Source organism: Myripristis murdjan, chromosome 6, assembly GCF_902150065.1.
Source record: "Myripristis murdjan chromosome 6, fMyrMur1.1, whole genome shotgun sequence".
NCBI lineage: Eukaryota > Metazoa > Chordata > Actinopteri > Holocentriformes > Holocentridae > Myripristis > Myripristis murdjan.
This window is the reverse complement of record NC_043985.1, coordinates 7,314,621-7,335,408: the sequence shown is the minus strand read 5'-3', so window position 1 is coordinate 7,335,408 and position 20,788 is coordinate 7,314,621. Positions and strand designations below refer to the sequence as shown.

The following is a 20,788-nucleotide window of genomic DNA, read 5'->3' as shown; positions in this document are numbered from 1 at the left end:
TAGTTTATATTCTGTACTTTGGACGATGCTTAGCGTTCCTATGCACTGCACGCATGAGTGTGGGCAACATAAACTACCAGCCTAATATACATAATAACACAGCGAAATCGACACGGTGTGAGTGTCACACTTCACACTCGCAGTTTGTAGAAGCTGGTGATGAGCTGGCCTCATCACAGCAGACAGGAAAACCTCCTCAGTTCCAGCCGGTTGACGAGACATGAAAACCGGCATCATGTCGTCTTCATCAGCCGGCACAAAACATGGAGGTCGCGCAAAAACGTCTAGCGGACCTCAGCGTCGCTCTGTGTTCAGGTACAGTTCTGGTGAGGAGCAGGAAGCCCCCCGGTGGCGCCCTCTGCAGGAGCCACACCCACCTACGGCATTTGGACAGAAAAGAAAACGGCTTAAGTAACTGAAGCCGTGTCCCTCCATACTGTTGCCTGGGAAAAAACACGCACGCATCGGGAAGCATGTACACATCGCCGATAGACTCCTTTCATCATTACACTTCTATTTTACGTATTTTACATTTTGTTTCCTGACGAATTGGAAATTTGCACAAAAGTTCCAAATAAAAGGAGAAAATAATAAAATATGATTAAGTCCCTTTTATTTGTCAAGTGTCTGATTCAAAATGTAATACGAAATAGGCCTCTTCATGTGGTTATTTTATATGAACTATTGATTCATGTAACGTACAGAAAATGTGCTATATGGTGATATATATTGTTATCGGGGTATGAAATGACCAATATCAAGATATGAGAATTAGGTAATATCACACAGTCCTATAGCAGAGGGGGACACAATGTTAATCTGCCACAAAACATTTCAGTTTTCAGAGTCAAACTGAAATCAAAAACCCCAAAATTCCCCCGAACCTGAAGCCGAGGCATGACTGAGCCCGGCTGCAGAGCGTTTCATGTAGCCCTGGCAGAGAGCTGTGGACGCCTGCGTGCTGATTTACCAGCAACCCCGAGCATGCAGTGCCATTTTTCACGGCTGTTAAGGCTTTTCACAGCGCAACAGCAACAAAATATGAAAATATCCCTCCATGTCACCCGCCATGCTGACTCACGACAAGCAATTCAGTTGGTTGTAATTATCTGTGGCCTTACGAAGAACTCGGCTCATTTGCATTTCATTTAAAAAAATAAAAAAAAAAAAACACGGATCGCATAACCAAGCACTCCAATAATGTATTTTAAGTGAATTATAGGAGAGTAATTAAATTCATCCATGGCTTCCAGAAGCATGCTTTGAATCCCTGGTTAAAACAGTTAAATCCTTTAAAATGAAATATTAACATTTTTATGTAAAGAAGGTTAGGGTTTGTAGTTTGTATGGGCAATCAGTGTGGCTTTTCCACCTGTGGCACATACTATACAGTATATGGGCCTACTGTGAGACACCCCTCCCCACGCCATCCCAAACACACACACACACACACAGTGCATTTTGATTGGCAGCTCACTTATCAGTTGGGGAGCCAGAGCACACATGGTTTACACAAGCACAAAGCAATCCAAAGGCCTGGATCACTGCAACACAACTGGCTCACATGACTCATAATGTACACACTGAGACATGAGAGAGAGATACAGAGAGAGGGAGAGGGAGAGAGAGAGAGAGAGAGAGAGAGAGAGAGAGAGAGAGAGAGTGGTGAGTTACTAGCTACTTATCCTCATGCGGCGGCCAGCTGTAAATTCATTATTCCCTTCGATCCAGCGTATCATCACTGCCGTATTTAAAGAGGCAGTCAGTAATCTGTGACTGCTATCGCCCTCTGTTGACAAGCAGGGGGAACTGCAACGACATCGGCAGCCCCCCCCCCGATCGGCGTACGGTGGCCTGCAGCTGACACAAATGATACAGTGACGGTTTTTCAGTGCTGGAACACCTAGCTAACAGGAACAGACATCCGACAGAAACGTCTACTAAACAGGAAATATAAGCTAATGCATATAATTTACAACAGAACATCCGACACGACGTGGCGAAGCGCCATCCTCCATCGCTGAGCAGGTGTGTGTGTGTGTATGGGGTGGGTCGATTAAAGTACAAGTTGCGCATTTTTGTTTCGCGATTTTTATATCACCATGCTGGCCCAGAATTGGTTCTTTGTCCTTCATTGACATTGATATTGTTTAAATTAATTAATGTATTAATTCATTTGTTTCAAAAAAATTGAATTCAAATTTAAATTTTAAAAATGAATTAAAATATTAAACCAGAACCAGACATAAAAGTGCATTCATACAGTATTTCACATAAATAATAATAATAATAATAGTGTTTTATTTATTCTTTATTGTTTTGTTTTTATAGTTTGTATAACTATTATTATTATTGTTGTTGTTTTATATTATTCATTTCTTTAACAACAACACTAATGTTAATAGTAATACATTAATTACAATGATGTAAAATTAAAATCACACAACATTGTATTATTGAATTGAAATACTTACCAAATCACAATAATTACATTTTGAGTCAGTATCCTAGAATCATAAATCATATCGTATTGTGTTGCGCCTGCCGATTCCCATCCCTTGTGTGTGTGTGTGTGTGTGTGTGTGTGTGCGTTTGTGTGTGTGTGTGTAAGCATGCAACTGTTAGGTGACTGATATTGATGAACAACTGCATCAACTCTCAGTAAAAACCTTATTGCACCTTGAGAAAATGTTAATTCTGACACAGGAAAATGTTCTTCATGACTCCGATTTTAAAAATTGCGTTGATCTAAATGCACAGTTAATCTGGGAAGACTGCTGCGTTTTTTCTAGGAAAGCAGACTGTGTGTGTGTGTGTGTGTGTGTGTGCAGACAGAGCGAGGAGCCGCTGGTCTAGACCTCTTCTGTTAAGGTGGCTCCCAGGAGACTCCTCCAGCCTCTCCTCTTTCTAAGTCCCTTTGTCTTGGACGCCCAGCCGCCCTTATCACCTCCCACCTCCCACTCCCCTCCTCTCATTTCCTCATATTCCTTCCTTGTTTTGCTCATTATCATAATCACCCTGCCTTTCAGTGGACACTTTTTTTTTTTAATGTGAAAGGATGATGTAGATGTTGTTTCGGAGGCTTTTCCGCCCTGGAAACACTGAATGGATATCCTGTTTTTAGATTTTTTAGAATGGTCAAATTAAAAGGATAGGTTTGTGCTCACATAAGAGTTTAGTTACTCGTCTAAAAATGCACTTGAGTATGAGCAAGAGTTGTAAGACCTGTAAGAAAACTACTCAAGTAAGAGTGAAAGAGTATTCAGTAAAAGCGGTAGTGAGTACTAGTTCCATTTTAGTTTGATCTATTTTCATCATATGTGATAATAGTGATGGCTCCAGCCTGAATTTGTGGTTATTGCAATTTTAATGTGTTTTTTTTTCTTCTTGAAAACAGAGCGTCATTGAGTCATGATACTTTTACACAAGAAAAAACACACATCCAAAGTTTATGGATATATATTAGCAATTCGGTTGATTCAGTTGTTTGACCTCCCACTGCCGCTGGTTAGATGAGCAGCTTGACTTGAAGTTGAAATGGTTTGAGTCTTTCCTATGCTCCCAGAGTCCCTATGTTCCCAGGGTCCTATGCTCCCAGAGTCCCTATGTTCCCAGAGTCCCTATGTTCCCAGGGCCCTATGTTCCCAGGGTCCCTATGTTCCCAGGGCCCTATGTTCCCAGAGTCCCTATGTTCCCAGGGCCCTATGTTCCCAGGGTCCTATGTTCCCAGAGTCCCTATGTTCCCAGGGCCCTATGTTCCCAGGGTCCTATGTTCCCAGAGTCCCTATGTTCCCAGGGCCCTATGTTCCCAGGGTCCTATGTTCCCAGAGTCCCTATGTTCCCAGGGTCCTATGTTCCCAGGGTCCCTATGTTCCCAGGGTCCTATGTTCCCGGAATCCCTATGTTCCCAGAGTCCCTATGTTTCCAGAGTCCCTATGTTTCCAGGGTCCTATGTTCCCAGGGTCCTATGTTCCCAGGGTCCTACGTTCACAAGGTCCTCATAGCTCATAATGGGAACCTGAAAAAGATGTTCCTGATCTCTGTATTTGGGGGTTAGGGTTAGAGTTAATGTGTGTTAACCAAATATTGAAACGGGGAACATAGGACCTTGGGGACATAGACGCGCTGCTGAAAAGGTCACTGACTGCAGTGCACTTGCTCTGTGGTGCAGACTGGCTTTGAGGAAAATTACAAAATTACTTGAGTAAGAATAATAAGTGCAGCCCACAGTAAATAATGTGAGGACTGCTGGTTCCTCAAAACTACACTCAATGGGACACCCCAGCAGTGTCTGCTACAGCGCGTACCAAGACCTGACTGCAGCGGCCTGGGTTCGAATCCAAGCCTTGGCCATTTGGTCTATGTCACCCCCCGCCCGCAATTCTCTCTACTGTTGCTATCAAATAAACAAAAAAAAAACTTTTAAAAAAAAAGTGAAATTCTAATGTCTGTCTTGTAATATACCCAACAATATGGTGAACAATTGAATGCTCAGAAGAAAAAACTTGAAATTTTCCTCTGTGGGGAATGCCACAGGTCATCTGACACCATCAACGCCGTGTTGTTACAGGATGGAAGTCTACAAAGACTGAAAATCAGATGTGTGAATTCCTGTGAACTACCGGCACAACAGTGTGGCTGTGTACATGGCAATTAATCATTATGTATGCTAAATTAAACCAAGCAATTGCATTTTTGGGTGGACAATTTAAAAAACATATGAGTGTACTGTGAGCTTCGTCTTTCGGTGCATTCTTAATGGTTTTCATGGCCCTGCTGGCCTGTGTTGACAGCTAACATGAGAGGCTGCAGCACAGTGCTAAGTTTCTTGTCACTAAAGCTAGCACTGACATTGGGCTGTGTAGCACTACAACTGATGGGTATCAACATTTTATACAGCCCGCGCTGAAAAATACCACACCTATCTTTTAAAGACGGCAAACTCTATTATTTACTTTGTACATGTCATTTCCTGCACATTTCCCATGTTTGTCTGCGTAATGTGTGTATGAAATAGTCTGTGTTTGTAATAATGTTCATTTACAGGTGTGTTAAGGTGAATATTTATGTACACACAGCAGAGGCGGATTAGCTATCGTCTGGTTGCTGTAACCTCTGACCTTTGACCCTCTTACAACTGGCTGCTTGTAATGTTCAGTGATCTAGGAACTGAAGCTTATTCTACTGTTGCACTTACTGTAAGTCCCTCTGGATAAGAGTATTTGTGAGCTCTGTGTGTGTGTATGTGTGTGTGTGTGTGCGTGTGTGTGTCCCTCCTAGTGGCTGTAAAAGCAGGTCAGGCGGTGTTGTTTGCTCAGGTTGCTTTAACACCCCGGAACAGAGCGCTCAGCACAGTAGGAGCAAATGGTCTGTCTTATCACTGCCGCTGGGGGGGCCTTGTCATAACACTGGCTGTCACACACACACACACACACACACACACGGATACTACCACACAAACACAGATTTATCCGCACAAACACGCTGTTCGAGTGGACAGAGTCATTGCGGCCAGAGATCATGGCCACGGGGCGCACAGCCGCTCCACACAGAAATACAGCTCCTAGAAGCGGCAGACACACTAACAGCTCATTCAGCCAAGAGCCCCAACACAGCACACTTCCATTTAATCTATTTTGAAAAGATTAAGCATCCGTTTGCTATTTAATGGCATGAAAAGTGATGACTAGAGGAGATGGGCTCTGTCTGGGCTGACCATGTGCCCAGCTGTGGAAAACACTGTGCCTCTCTGGCTGCAGGTGACGGGGCCTGTTCCACTCCCTTCTCTCAAATGCTAATAAAAAAAAAATAAAAATAGGACTGCCTCCTGAAAGCAACTTGAGATTCCTCACATCAAGCATTCTTTTTTTTTTTTTTTTTTTTTTTTTGTTAAGACAGATACTTTGCATTGCAATATGACAATAACACAACACATTCTCTTAATTCTCTTAAAAATGCAATGGGAATATATTGCAATAGGGAATGGAAAATGATTATGTTTTCATATCCTTTTAGAACTGCTAGATGCACAATTAGTTGGATTAATTAACCAGAGAATTGCAGAGGATGTGAGTTTTCCTTTCCTAGGACAACAACGGAAATAACTAATTAATTTAAATCCATTCTTTATAGCCTTTCTCTAATCTGAACCAATAAAACAAAATGACCATGCAAAATGTGAAATATTCCGCCGCCATCCTGGGAGAATAAACTTGGCATGGAGGACAGTACTGAAGCCCCTCTGTCAGCCACTCTGCCCTTTGACCTTTTGACATGCTGTGGCTCGCGAGCTACAAGCTGATTTGCAGGATCAACAGATGTAATGTTACTCTGGGACACTAACACACACACACACACACACACATACAGAGATTTTTCAACTTAAGAGCGCTCGCTGACGCCAAAATTTGGTATTGAATTTTTCAAAAGGTTTTTGGATTAATCGATACCGGCAAGATTTGATCGGTACCTCTCTCCAAAAATTCGGCACCCATCCCTCATCAGTTACCACTAATCTGGCCACTTCATAACTCTATGAGCCGCTTCATGTTGCTTTAAAACCTCACACACGCACATTTGTGGATTGTTAGACCTGTTTTAAAGGTGACACATGCTCAAAATCAAATGCAATGTAGTGACTTCAGAGTATTTTTTTTTATTTTCATCTGGTGTTTCTAGTATTTTGTCCACAATCCCATATATTCCATTGTCAAAAGGTGATGACAACTTCATCTGAGGAGCACAGGGACACCAGCATTTTTCTGCATCGGCAGGACGGCAGCTTGAGGGGGAAGCCTGGGCTCTTAAAGGTTTCCATTTCTATTAGGAACCATGTCAGCCGTGAGTTAAGCCCTCACAAACCTCCCTTGGAAGTGGTAATTACCGCTAGAGCAAATAGTTTGGACGTAGATTACGCTACTGTTAGCCGGTGTAATGTTTTCTCTCCTCCCTGCTCTGTGCAGTCCTCAGCGCCGGGGGTCAAGGGTGAAACCGTTTACAACGGCGCTGAGTTGGGGAACCATAATTCACATGAGGCCGTCCCCTGGGTAAACAGCAGGAAAGGGTAATAACTCATCCACACACCAAACAGAGACGGTGTTTCCTCTGTAACCCTGCCAACTTCCCCCGTGGTGTACCGACCATGCACACTCACTCCACTCCCATCAGCGCTGCTCGGATAGACGCAACACAAACACACACACATACAGGGAAGGCGCACATACATTAATGCAATGGAGGGGTAGAAATTAACATCCTGACAGAGAACAAGCAAAATCCCAACTCACCTTCTATTACGCTGTGTGTTTGTGCACATGAGCGGGGAGGTGAGCAAGATATCAGAAACACCGCATGAAAACAGAGTTAAAATTTGAGGTATCTGAACTGCAATTCCAAAAACTACACGACAATAATATTGAGTCACAAGCCGATTAGCATTATTTGTTAAAACATTAAAAAAGGCCTGACAAGCATTGCTTTCATGTGGCAGCAACATGAGGCAAGTACCAAAGAGGCCAGACAGTGGAAAGAGCAGTTTCAGAAACTCCAGGATGAAATCAAGCCCCTTCCATGACCCTGATCAGCAGATTTAAACATCACTGAACCTTTATAGGATGTAAGATTTGCATCTTCTTCATTCCCTCTTCAAAGAACGGGAGGCTTCTCTTCTTGGAGAAAGGTCCAACATCCCACTACACACAGATCAGCAGCTGATAACGGTGATCCGGCGGCCGCTGAAGCTGTGCTAAAGGCAAAAGGTCGCCCAGGACCTTATCAAATACGTCATACTCCTATGTTTATAGGTGTTTCCGTTATTTTGTGTAAGTGCATGGATGTGTGTGACTGACTGCAGCTGTGCAGTTGTTCTCTAGCTGAGCTATCTTGATAGTGTGCGTGAGCTTCGGTGGCGTCCGAACCCCAATCAGTCACCATCTAACTCATCTAATATCTGTCAGTAAAATCCACCCAGTGTGAATCAGCCTGCTGATGCTGCTACTTTCCCCCTTTTTTTTCCACTCGCGCTTTGCAGCATAACTTGCTACAAACTCTTCAAGTTTTATGCCGTAAAAGGGAAAAAAAAAAGAAAGAAAGAAAATCACCCTGGAGATAATCATCAATGAACACAAAAATTTCCCAGCATCTCTTCGCTATCTTACATGGAATCTGGAATGAGTAATATGTGGTATTAATTTTAATTAAATTAATCAATGACAATGCTTGTTAGGGAAGGAGTGGGAGGAGAGAGGAGAGAGAGGGAAGCGGTGGGGGCTGGGATTGGAAGGAGGTGAGGGGAGCGGGGGTGAATGAGAGAGAGCGAGAAAGATCGAGGGAGAAAGAAATGCATTCACACCTATCATCTAATTATACAACAACATTAATCCCATTAGGGCTGGAACTGATTGCCAGGGTCTGGACCCCGGCTGCTCCTGCCTGGGCTTGTTGTTATTGCGGTGGAGCCTCAGCTCCTGCCTGCTTCGGCCTGATAACAACTCTAATCACACTTGGCGATCTCTATCTCCACCGGAGATCGGGCCCTGCGGCTTATCGAAAGTTCACATCAAGCTAAAAGCAGAACAAAGAAGAAGGGAAAAAAACACACTCACACACATGAGAAAGCCACCAATGCGCTGCATGAGTCTTATGGGTGTGTGTGCTTGTGTGTGTGTGTGTGTGTGTGTGTGTGTGCTTGGAATTTATGAGTATGTGTGTGTGCGTTTTACTTCACCTTGGCTCACAAAGAATGAATTAATCTCTCAATTGTGCGGCTATAAAACAATCACGTGACCCAAGCCTTCACTGATAATAAAAATAATAAAAAAAAAATAAAAAAAAACACACACACACACACAGTAATATCGTCTATTCCTCCAGCTGCACCACACACAAAATCTAAGAAACAGTTGTTTTTGTAACTTTACAGACCGTTTTATATAAAGGAGACGAAGAAGAAGAGGCCGGCGTGGTGATTTCCTTGTCTGGCCTCTGCAGGCATCGTGGTTTGCTTTAAGTTGTGGGAGGCAGCACATTATTCATGCTGACCTCTGAGCTCCAGCACTGATGTCATAGGAGCCAGGTTCCCTCTCTCTCTCTCTCTCTCTCTCTCACACACACACACACACACAATCAGCAGTGTGGATCTGCAGCCTGTTATCTATCTACAATCAGCAGGCCTCCTTATCAGCCTCGAACATCTTTCACAGAGGGGTGGGGGAGCGGCAGAGCTGGCTTGACTGCCATTAAAAACACACCACAACACATTCATCTAGCAGCTCTGCATTCCCCACACTTTTTCTCCCTCTCTCTTTCTTGCTCTCTCTATCTCTTTCCCTTTCCACGATGCACCTCCTCTCCTTCTCCTCCTCCTTCTTGTCATCCCTGCCCCCCACCACCCTCTTTTCCTGATTTTATCTTCTACTCCCTTTCCTTTTTTTTCTCTTTTTAATTATCTAGAGATACCCCCCTCTGTCAGTCCCACACAACAGCACTGACAACAACATGACAACGCCGGGAATACGGCATGCAACAAGCGGATGTAATTACAATGCGCACTCCATCCTTCCATCCCTCCGTCTCTCCTCCTGCCCTCCCTCCCATCTCTCCCTCTTTCCGCGCTATCAGCGCCAGCGATCGCCACCAACTTTTATCGTGTCTTCCATCTCAACCGCCAAAATATAAGCCCAGGGATCCAGCCTCAGTGGGCCGCCTGCCTGCCTGGCTGCTATCTCCCCATCAAGGAGAGAAGCCCTATCAGTCTGAGAGATCACCAACCGTTGGGGAGGATGACGCACAAAGAGACACAGACAAATATCTATCTGCTACACAACCCACCCCTCCACTCCTGTACCACGGGCCTCCAGAAAGCCCTGGACTTAATCCATTGTTGTTGGGTAAAATCGAAAAAGATATCCATGCTACATTGTTTTAATGCACAGCTGCGTTTTGTGTGTGTGTGTGTGTGTGTGTGTGTGTGTGTGTGTGCGGTGGGTTGGGGGGAGGGGGGGTTGTCAGGGTTGTTGTGTGGCGCTGTGAGGAAAAGTAATTGTTGTTGTTTTTTTCAACCAAGACGCTGCAATCTTCAAAAGGTAAATTCAGGTCAGAGAGTAGAGGGGGAGCTGCTCCATTGTGTTTCAGCTGTACACCATCAAACTACAACACAACACCTGGCCTGTACACTATCAAACTACATCACAACACCTGGCCTGTACACTATCAAACTACATCACAACACCTGGCCTGTGCAATATCAATCAAACTACATCACAACACCTGGCCTGTACAATATCAAACTACATCACAACACCTGGCCTGTACAATATCAAACTACATCACAACACCTGACCTGTACAATCTCAAACTACATCGCAACACCTGGCCTGTACACCATCAAACTACATCACAACACCTGGCCTGTACACTATCAAACTACATCACAACACCTGGCCTGTGCAATATCAATCAAACTACATCACAACACCTGGCCTGTACACCATCAAACTACATCACAACACCTGGCCTGTACAATATCAAACTACATCACAACACCTGGCCTGTACACCATCAAACTACATCGCAACACCTGGCCTGTACAATCTCAAACTACATCGCAACACCTGGCCTGTACAATATCAAACTACATCACAACACCTGACCTGTACACTATCAAACTACATCACAACACCTGACCTGTACACTATCAAACTACATCGCAACACCTGGCCTGTACACCATCAAACTACATCACAACACCTGGCCTGTACAACATCAAACTACATCACAACACCTGGCCTGTACACCATCAAACTACATCACAACACCTGGCCTGTGCAATATCAGTCAAACTACATCACAACACCTGGCCTGTACAATATCAAACTACATCACAACACCTGGCCTGTACACCATCAAACTACATCACAACACCTGGCCTGTACAATCTCAAACTACATCGCAACACCTGGCCTGTACAATATCAAACTACATCACAACACCTGACCTGTACACCATCAAACTACATCACAACAGCTGGCCTGTACAATATCAAACTACATCACAACACCTGACCTGTACACTATCAAACTACATTACAACAGCTGGCCTGTACAATATCAAACTACATCACAACACCTGACCTGTACAATATCAAACTACATCACAACACCTGACCTGTACACTATCAAACTACATTACAACAGCTGGCCTGTACACTATCAAACCATGTGAAACTACATCACCATACCAGTACACTACCAACCTATGTCATTAATATACCTGTACACTATCACAGTATATCACCATCAAACTACATCATTACCTGTGCACTGTCAAACTATATCATTATTTGTACAATATCAAAAGACAACACTACACCCGTGCACTAACAAATAACATCACTATACCTGTACACTGTCAAACTACATCAATGCAACTGTACACTGTCAAACTACATCACAGTCAAGCTAAATCATTGCCTATACACAGTCAAACTACATCACTGTAACTGTACACTATCATACTAACTCATTGCCTATACCCTATCAAATTACATCACTATAACTGTACACTATCAAACTACATCACAATCAAACAATAAACTACACCTGTATGCATCACTATACCTGTACGCTACCAAACTACATCACCATAGCTGTACACTATCAAACTACATCACAATCAAACAATAAACTACACCTGTATGCATCACTATACCTGTACGCTACCAAACTACATCACCATAGCTGTACACTATCAAACTACATCACCATAGCTGTACACTATCAAACTACACTGTACACTACCAAACTACATCACAGGGTTAAAAATTATTTATTTTTCCAAAGGGAAGTAAAAGTAGAATTATTTTGAAAATCGACCGACGTCTGTGAACCTCAGCCCAATGACACTGTGGTCTGGCTGGACTTTTTCTATCAGTGAAAGCATGATCCAGCCACTTCCCTCCTGTTCAGAACAATATGGCGGCACAATATGGCAGAGGCAGTGGTAGCAGCACTAGTACTTGCCCCCACCTCCCACCCCCCAGCTGAGAAAAGTCCTTATCGCTCCTCACTCTTTGCTATCAAAATGTCTGCCAAATCACAAGAGAGTCATGGGGCTGAGAGCCTGGCTGGCCTCGACTGCGGCCAGGGCCTGCCTGCATAGGGAAGCATGGTGGACTAGAAGCACTGATAAAGATGACTATGACACCCCTGAGACACACACACACACACACACACACACACACACTCTCTCTCTCTCTCTTTCTCTCTGGATCTAGTCTGGGTTTATCAGTCTTGGGGTCTGGAATACATCTCCACTGCTGGCTTTACTGTAGGTGCCTGCTGGGAGATCACAGCTGATAGGCCTCTCTATACAAATACACAGGGAAAAAAAAAAAAACAGGAAGTAGCGGGCTATATGGGCTTCTTGTTGTGGCCTACAACACATCCTGAATATGTGAAACCATTAACGGCAGCCTGTCAGGTAAACCCGGTCCAGGCTGACCCCTCTGGCGTGCAGATCACAGTGTGTTTAGATGCAGCCGGTGAGTTTGGTGCTGCCGCTGACAGTCTATTTCGGAGTCTGATGTTGAGTGTGTGAGTGTCACCCAGTGGGTTCCTTGCTGCTGGCAGGTCCTGTACACCTGTGGCCACTGATTTTTGAAATGAGCCCACCACTCTTTTCATCTACTATCTTTGCACCAGGCAAGTTTTTCCTCCAAACTGTGCTACCACCATGTAAACAATGCATAAATAACGCTAATTAGACAGTTTACAGGGGTGTCAGACTTTGGCTTGACAACGAAAATGATCCAAGACTCACTGCGACCTTTGACCTCTTGCTCTGTTACTAGTGACACTCATGGCTGCACTTTGTTTGAGTAGGACAGAAAAGCTCCTCTCTGACCCTGGCCTCAGTATGCATCTGCAGCCTCATATGTGAAGTGAGCAGTTTTTTTTTTTTTGTTTTGTTTTTTTTGCAAAAGTCTTCCAATCAAACCATCAAGATGCTGTTGCTGTGCTTATCACAAAGAATTGAAACTATACCTGCTGCCACTGGAGCGAGATAAATATTTAGTCGTGCTGCTCTGCCTTTCAGTTAGCAACGTCATTTCAGTAAAACGTGTAAGTATGGTAAAGTCTGTGATTCATATCTGAAATTGCCACCAAACTTGCAAACCTGTTGATATTCACTAAGTGAGGCTATAACCGCTGGAAGAACAGATATTATTACTTTGTCAGTGTGATAAGTTGCAAAATGTGGGTCACCAAACTATCAAATTAAAGGGAACACTGGTCCAGAATGCCCCACCATGATGTTGTTAATGTCTCCCACATTGATGTCTTCTCATAATAATAATGATACTAAACTCCAAAATCACATTTAGCCTCCTTTCCCAAATTCATGCATGGAGCCTGCACAGAGGCCTGTGCTCTGGGTTCACAGAGCTGGGGAGTGGAGTGGAGCAGGGAGGGGTTTATTACAGCATCATTAATATTTTTTTTTTTTATCAACTTTTAAGATCACACGCCAGCGACAAACCTTCACACGTTTCATAAACAGGAAGAACTCGTCAAGCACAGAGACCAGCCAAGCGCCAGACCAAGAAAAAAGCCTTTCAAGCGGCCCTGAGATGCATTATTGAGTTAAAAGGATAGATGAAAAAAAGATCCAATTGTAAGCAGCTATCAGCAGGAGAGATCAGCCAGGCGGCCTATCTGACGCCCCATCGCTGGAAAAGAGAAGTGAAAAGCCAGGGGGAAAACGCAACGGCGGCCACGGCGCTGCCTCAGACAGAAAACAAATAAAAAAGATCCAATTTTAATCTTTATCTGGGCTCACATCGGATCGCTGGTTATCTCTGTTCACATCGGCTTTTTCAGAGAACACCGACGTTTCCACAACAGAATTAAACAGGAAACCACGCTACAGTTTTAGCTGCCAATGGACAAAGCATTCTTTTCAAGGTAATAAATGAAAACTTTTTTTTTTCTCTCTCTCATTCAGCCCAGATCCTGAAGAAGACACTGCCAAAGTGGCGCTGACACAGTACAACGCCGTCGGGGAAAGTGCATTAACATCCCCCGGTTATTCCAGGGAAATGCTGCATCTAAACAGAATTAACTTGAATTGTTTGAAGTTTAAATTTGCCCATATTATCAAATACGCAGCAAATTAGGCCTACCATGTGAGCGCAGCCTGCGTTTATGACATATTTCTCAAAGCACTTACACAAAACAGTCTCGTAAAACGATCCGAGGGAGAGCCTGTCAGTACAGTTTGATTTTTAGACAACTTAATAACTTTATGGTGAAGGCAGGCTTAGCAGAGGCGCACAATGAGCGACAGAAAACATGCGGCCCCTTCCCACGGCGCGCAGCGCACAACACGGCCACGCAAATGAATCGTAACGGCAAAAACAACAGTGTCAATAATCAACTTGTTAGGAGCTTACGCTTGATCTGCCGGGGTTTGCTCTGCTTCCTTCGGGACATGGCTCTCCCCTCGAGTCCGTAGCCCGCTTGGACGGACGGCGCGGCAGAGAAGCGGTCTTCTTCTTCTTCTTAATATTATTATTCTACTTCTTCTTCTCCTTCTTTTTCCCGGCGTCTACTACTGTCGCTCGGCGCTCCGGTCACCCGCCAGAGAAATCCGCATGACCTGCCTGCACTCAGATATCTTCTGCCACAACAGCTACCTGTGGCTGAGTCACTTTTCGATGCACTCCTTCTCTTTTCCCAGATGTGCCCTCTCCCTTGTTCTGGCCGTTTTTCCTCCTGTTCCTTTGAGCTGGGCGCGCCTCCGCCGCAACGACAGCGCGCCGCTCCGCGAGCTCAGTTGCCTCTCCTCAGAAATACTAATATTAATAATAATAGTGGTGGTGATATGGAGGTCAGCGGGTTGGCTGCTGCTGTTTTCTGTCAAGTTTCCTTTCCCGGTCCGCCCCCCTGTACGCCTTCACTGTCTCTGTACTGGGCAGGCAGTTTCAATGGAGCTCCACGGCTACAGTGAACTCCGCTTACTACGGAGCAGCCGACGTGCCCCGGGAACGCCCCTTACGTCTGACGTGGCGTAACGCACTCGTCTCCTATTCGTTCGCACGTTTTGCATGTAAAGCTATTGAGCATTTTTGTTGAATGCCATGTACATGTACATGTATGTATCTGTCTTTCTGTAGATAGATAAATATATAGATCGGATCCGGTAATGATGCCATATTAAATGAAAAAGTTTATGTCTTTTATTTATTTTATTTTATTTTATTAATTAATTAATTTATTTATTTATTTATTTTTTCATATATATATATATATAGAGAGAGAGAGAGATTTGGATAGATATGTCTCATTAGAGGACTAATAGTGGATAGATAGATAGATAGATAGATAGATAGATAGATAGATAGATAGATAGATAGATAGATAGATAGATGGAGAAGTATATAATATATGACAACACTAATTAACATTAATTTTTCTTCAGACTCTTTTTTTAAAATAAACAGGTGTTTCTGGGTATATCTGTTGTTTTTTTCTTTACAATTTTATTTTCCTTTTTTTTATTTTTTTATTATTATTATTATTTTTTTTTTTTTTTTTTTGCAATTTCATGTTTCAGCCTCTACAGTAGCACTATGCTCTACAAGTCACACAGTCCTCGGTGCCTATAAAAAAAAAAAAAAAAAATGAAAAATGAAAAACCTTCAAACCCCTCATTTCCAGAGGTGTGGGATCTCTTAAATTGATATATATTATTCAGTACTGTTATGGTATCAGACACTAGCCTGTGTATCCTGAGCACGCAGGGTGCTGGTGTGGGTTTTTATTCCATTGTCGCTCATTTCAGTTGTTGTCTAAATGTAGTTCAGACTGTGTGGATCTAAATACAGCGTCTGCATGGAGAAGGATTTCATCTGGTGCTCACTCACAGGTTTGGTCTCCTATATGGGCAACCCAGGTTGGAGCAGTACTATTCAAAAACATCAAATCTGACTGTACTGTGCAGTAGTGAAGAGTTTTGAAACCACTGAGCTGAGGGTGCTGCATATGTACCAGATTTGCACCAGCAACCTTGGAGTCCCACTCATCCCCCCAGCAGTCGTGTCAGTGACAACATGAGCATATGGACAGGATTTGGAGCTGAGGCTGACCTCCCACCAGCTAAATTCACTGGTGCCATCTAGTGACCAACTCTTAGATCATACACAGACTAACTGTCTTCAATCCTCAGTGCCTCCCCAAAGTGCCAAGTGTGTGTGTGTAGGATTACAGTTTGGAGGCTGGGAAGGGATTCACACTGAGGAGGAATTTATAGTTTTGATGAATAAAATTTGCAACTTGAAAAATACCCATGCATGTGGCTGCCACTATATTGGCTTTCTCTGTCAGCCTGGGTGTTTATTTTATTTTATTTTATTTTATTTTGTCTTATTTTATTTTATTGTGAGCCAAGTGGTCATGCTTGGCTCTGCACACCAGAGCTCCGCCATGCCCTTAAATAGTACACAACAGTAACTAGTTTTTGTGCAGCTGACAAGGTCAAAGATCAAAACCATGGTTTTCAGTTTCATCTCATATAAACTTCACTTTTCTGTCTCATGCAACAGTAACCTCATCAGTCATCTCTCCACTCTGTGGCCCAAAGTTAAGTGGTAACACTTTACAATAAGAGTACAACAATTAACATTAGTTAATGCCATAATAAACATTAAGTAACAGGTAATAAACACTACATAACAGTTAACTAACTAATGTGTCTAAGAATCATGTACTAATGCTGTTCATGCTAAGGTATTAATTTATATGTTATTTAAGGGTTATTGTAGATATTATTAAAATTAGTAAATGCCATAATAATCATTAACTAACAGTTAATTAACCATTGCGGCATTAACTAACGTTAACTAACGTTAATTGTTGTACTCTTATTGTAAAGTATTACCAGTTAAGTCAATGTCAACAGGCTTGGCAGGTTTGGTGAAAAGTAGCTGGCTCTTTATGTTATAGTGTCGTGGACCGATGCCCCTGTATGAGCCTGGCTCTGCTACACCACAGAACAAGTGTCTAACAGTGACTGCAGTCTTAATAAGGTTGAGGGGGATCGTACTTCAGACTTGTATCAGTGAAAGTCTTCTGCAGGAAACGAGTGAACTGAATTGGTTGGAATTCAGCAGGGGGCGTCTGGTGCCTGTAAAACCCTGCAGACCTTCAGCAGCTCGTTAATGATGGTGGTGGCGAAAGCAGCGTGGTGACAGCCCCTGGATCGGACAGACCATAAGGTTTTAGGACCATACTGGTGATATTGCATGTTTAGTGTAATATCTACAGAATGTATGTGCTAATCTTTCCCCATAGCAAACAGTTGTCTTTTTCTTCCCTTTTATCCAGCCATTGGTTTCCATTCTTTCCACTATAATATGAAATTGAACTTTCAGAGACTTCTTCATACCAATCTTCCATCACCGCTGTTGTATCACTAAAGAGAGACAAGCACGGTCTTAGTGACTGGGCTCAGTCTGACTGCTGGGACAGGAGCAGCTCCATGCAGAGGAGCAGCAGCACGACCACAGTGAGGAGGAGGAAGAGGAGGAGGCATCTGGGATACCTCTGACAGCAGTACCTGTGCATGGACTCACTGAGTGAGGGGAGGAGAAGAGTCTGAGCAGCACATCAGTACATATTATAGTTCAGCAAAGATGTTTGTTGTTGGCCTGTAAAATACTTTGAGACAATAACAGTGAGCTCAAACTAAAATTGATCTGAGCATGCAATGACAACAATTGAATTCTTAGCATCTCTATGATCCGGCACAGTGATTTTAAAGGTGCACTGTGCAAAACTGAGCTAATCTATGAGTAATAAGAAAAAATAAGACCTTTATATGATACATTCATAAATTAATTCTATGTGATAAATTGTGAAGAATTAATCAGATCTAGCTCTACAAATCTGTACTGGAAGTAAAGGATAAACCATCAGGCTGGTTGTTGTGTTTTGTTAGTTTAGCCAACATGCTATCCAAAAAGTGAAAGGCTGACGCAGACTGTAGAATTTTTCAAGAAAGATGGAAAAAGCAGCATTTTCTTCTGGGAGGTAAATAGCAAACCTCTATGCTGTATTTTTTTTGTTGCCTTTCTCTCTTCTGCTTTATGTAGTTCTACATTCTGGGTTATTTTCATTTGCCAACATACAATTTTTCATTGATCGGTCAGCTACAAATTGATTTAAAATAATAAATCAGAAAGTAGCCTAAAATATCCATGTGTTGAGCAAAAATAATCCGTTCCCAGTGAGGTTTCATTTGACTTGGTGCAGCTCACAACCTAATAGGAGTCTGACTCCCCTGGTCTAAAGGTTCCTCACTTCAATGTCAGTTTACACAGTGCACCTTTAACACAGTCAGGCCTGGTTTGATATTGATTTCAAACACAGCATGCATACATTCTTTCAGGTGGTTGGGGTTAGATCTAAGAAAGCTCCAGGAAAGAGAGCGCAACTTCATGATTGTGCCATCCATTGCAGACTTGCTCTCTTTACGTTTTGTGTAACCTGGGTTTCGGGGAGAGTGAGAGCTTTTTTTTTTTTCTTGAGCCCAGTCTCTCTGTGTGTTGTGGGTTAACTAAGCTCTTTCCCAGCGTGGATTGGTTGACATCCAGTGATGTGGCTGCTGCTGTTTGGACCGGACCGGAGGCTGGCCTATTTAACGCCCAGTGGATGTATTATAAGACCTATAGGGTAATTCAAATTTTGTTTATTGTCTGAAAATGGACTTTTAGATGTTTAATTTGAGTTGCATTTGCCTAGCTGGTAGTGTATTTATGTTTTTTGTGTGGGAGGGAGTTCAAATACAAATGTTGTTAATACTCCTTGATTCTGCATTTTTAAGCACCATAGCACACTGTTCTTCCTTGTTTCATAAGCAATGTCATACAGTGCAGCTCATATGTAAACCGTAGTGTTGCTGTAACACCAAATCAACCTTGAATATAGTCTCAACTGAATATTTAAGAATGAAAACTTGCAAGATACAAACACATCTTCATATTGTCATGTATCTGCACCGAGTGTTTCAAAGGATATCTAATGTAATTTACATTATGTTCAAATGTTGACATATTCACATGTGTAAGGATGTGTATGTGAGTGTGTTCATTCCACATAAATGGATGTTCATTTTGTGTATTTATTAAGGTTCATTGTATATGTATTGTATACATGTATAACAACACAAACAAAAGAGACGGTCCATAAATAAAATGAATAGTACCACTTGTCAACAATGTCAGAAAACTCTCCAGCGATCAATGAAATTCATTTCATGCTTCCTGAAAAATCTCATTTAAAATCTAATTTAAGCAGATGGCTTTGACACACAATAGTTGTGGCTACAGTCATATCAGTGTCATTTGTTTAACATCTCAAAATATTGAGCTTACTTAGAGGTTTTCATGCCCAGAGATTGCAATAATGGGGTTTTAGAGAGTGTGACAAAAGCTCAGGACACAATTTCATAGTGCATATTGTTTGCAGGCACTGCCCATGCCTCTGTAATCTCTTAGCTAATACAGAAAATCATGATTTTATGATTTTATTAATTATGAGTTTGAAATTAGGAGCACTTGTCCCAGGGCAAGCTTTGGTTTTGGACTTACCAACGGTTACATATAAAATCCATACTGGTTATTATAAATGATACAGCTGCACAAGAGTCCACTTTAACTCTTGAATCACTCTCATCACCCGATTTAACTGTTACTGTCAAAAACACTCGGTTACGGTTAGGAAAAAGTCATGGTTAAGGTTAGGAAATGTTACCAAATATTTGCTAACTTCAATGAGAAACCCTGTGAAAACCTTTTGCCTTTCACAGGATTTGGTGGCTGTGGTGGTAGGTCATCATGGCGTTGTATAATCTGAAATACCTATATTCCTCGATTTCAAAACTTTTCTCTAGAGACACACACATTGCCCCAGATCTGAAGAATCATTATGATGTTGAGCATTTACCGTGTCACACTAACCAGATAAGAACAACTTACCAGTGATAAATGCAGCACAAATAACAAACCAAACAAATTTGGCATCAACCATGTAGAAAGAAATGCTCACTCACTGCTGGTGATCTAGTGACTTTCCCACTGTGAGTTGCCATGTGGAGCAGCTTCCCCTGCTCAGACACTGCCTGGCATGCTGCTAAATAATCTGCTATGCAGGGCTATAGCAGACATGCAGCACTAAGCTCCGAAAAAAGCCGACTCTTGCCAGTCATTTCCTCAATATAGGGAGTTTATAAGTTATATAGAGAGTGGCCAGTGTTTCATCTTAGAAGAGGAAATAGTTAAGAGCCTTACATTTGACAAGTCATGGCATGCACTGACAACAGCAGCTATTTTATTTAGTCCAGTGACTTTGGGCCGCAGATCTTGGCATAATCCCAACTTGTTTTGTCAGTCAGTGACAAACAGGTTGGGGTTATGCTTTGGAAGAAGCAAAAGCAGTGATGTAGCCTGATGGAAATTAGACGTCCCTGAAGTCAGCAAATACACCCAGCTTAATCTAGTTGCAGAATCCAGTTAGCCCTTTGAAAATAAAGTAAATTCACTTTATTTTTTTTCCAAGTATCAAAAAGTTATCATAATCTCAAAAAAAAAGAAAAGAAAAGAAAAGAAAAAAAAAAAAAGAAAAAAAATCTGGTGTCAGCATCTTGTGGAGAGTCCATCTTAGGCATTGCGTGTATTTTGTGTATGAACACTAAACACACCCAGACTTCACTGGCTGATCCTCACGTGTGCACA

At 42.5% G+C, this 20,788-nt stretch overlaps 1 protein-coding gene across 1 annotated transcript in view; it reads right to left on the bottom strand.

Annotated features, from left to right (window-relative positions):
* The window catches only part of zfpm1 (zinc finger protein, FOG family member 1), a 117,863-nt gene extending 102,867 nt beyond the window's left edge, over positions 1 to 14,996 (bottom strand). The window contains exon 1 of the mRNA XM_030054323.1: positions 14,450 to 14,996. Within this exon, the coding sequence (XP_029910183.1) occupies positions 14,450 to 14,489 (40 nt within the window). The 5' untranslated portion in view covers positions 14,490 to 14,996. The remainder of the gene's footprint in view (positions 1 to 14,449) is intronic.
* Positions 14,997 to 20,788: the final 5,792 nt, after the last annotated feature.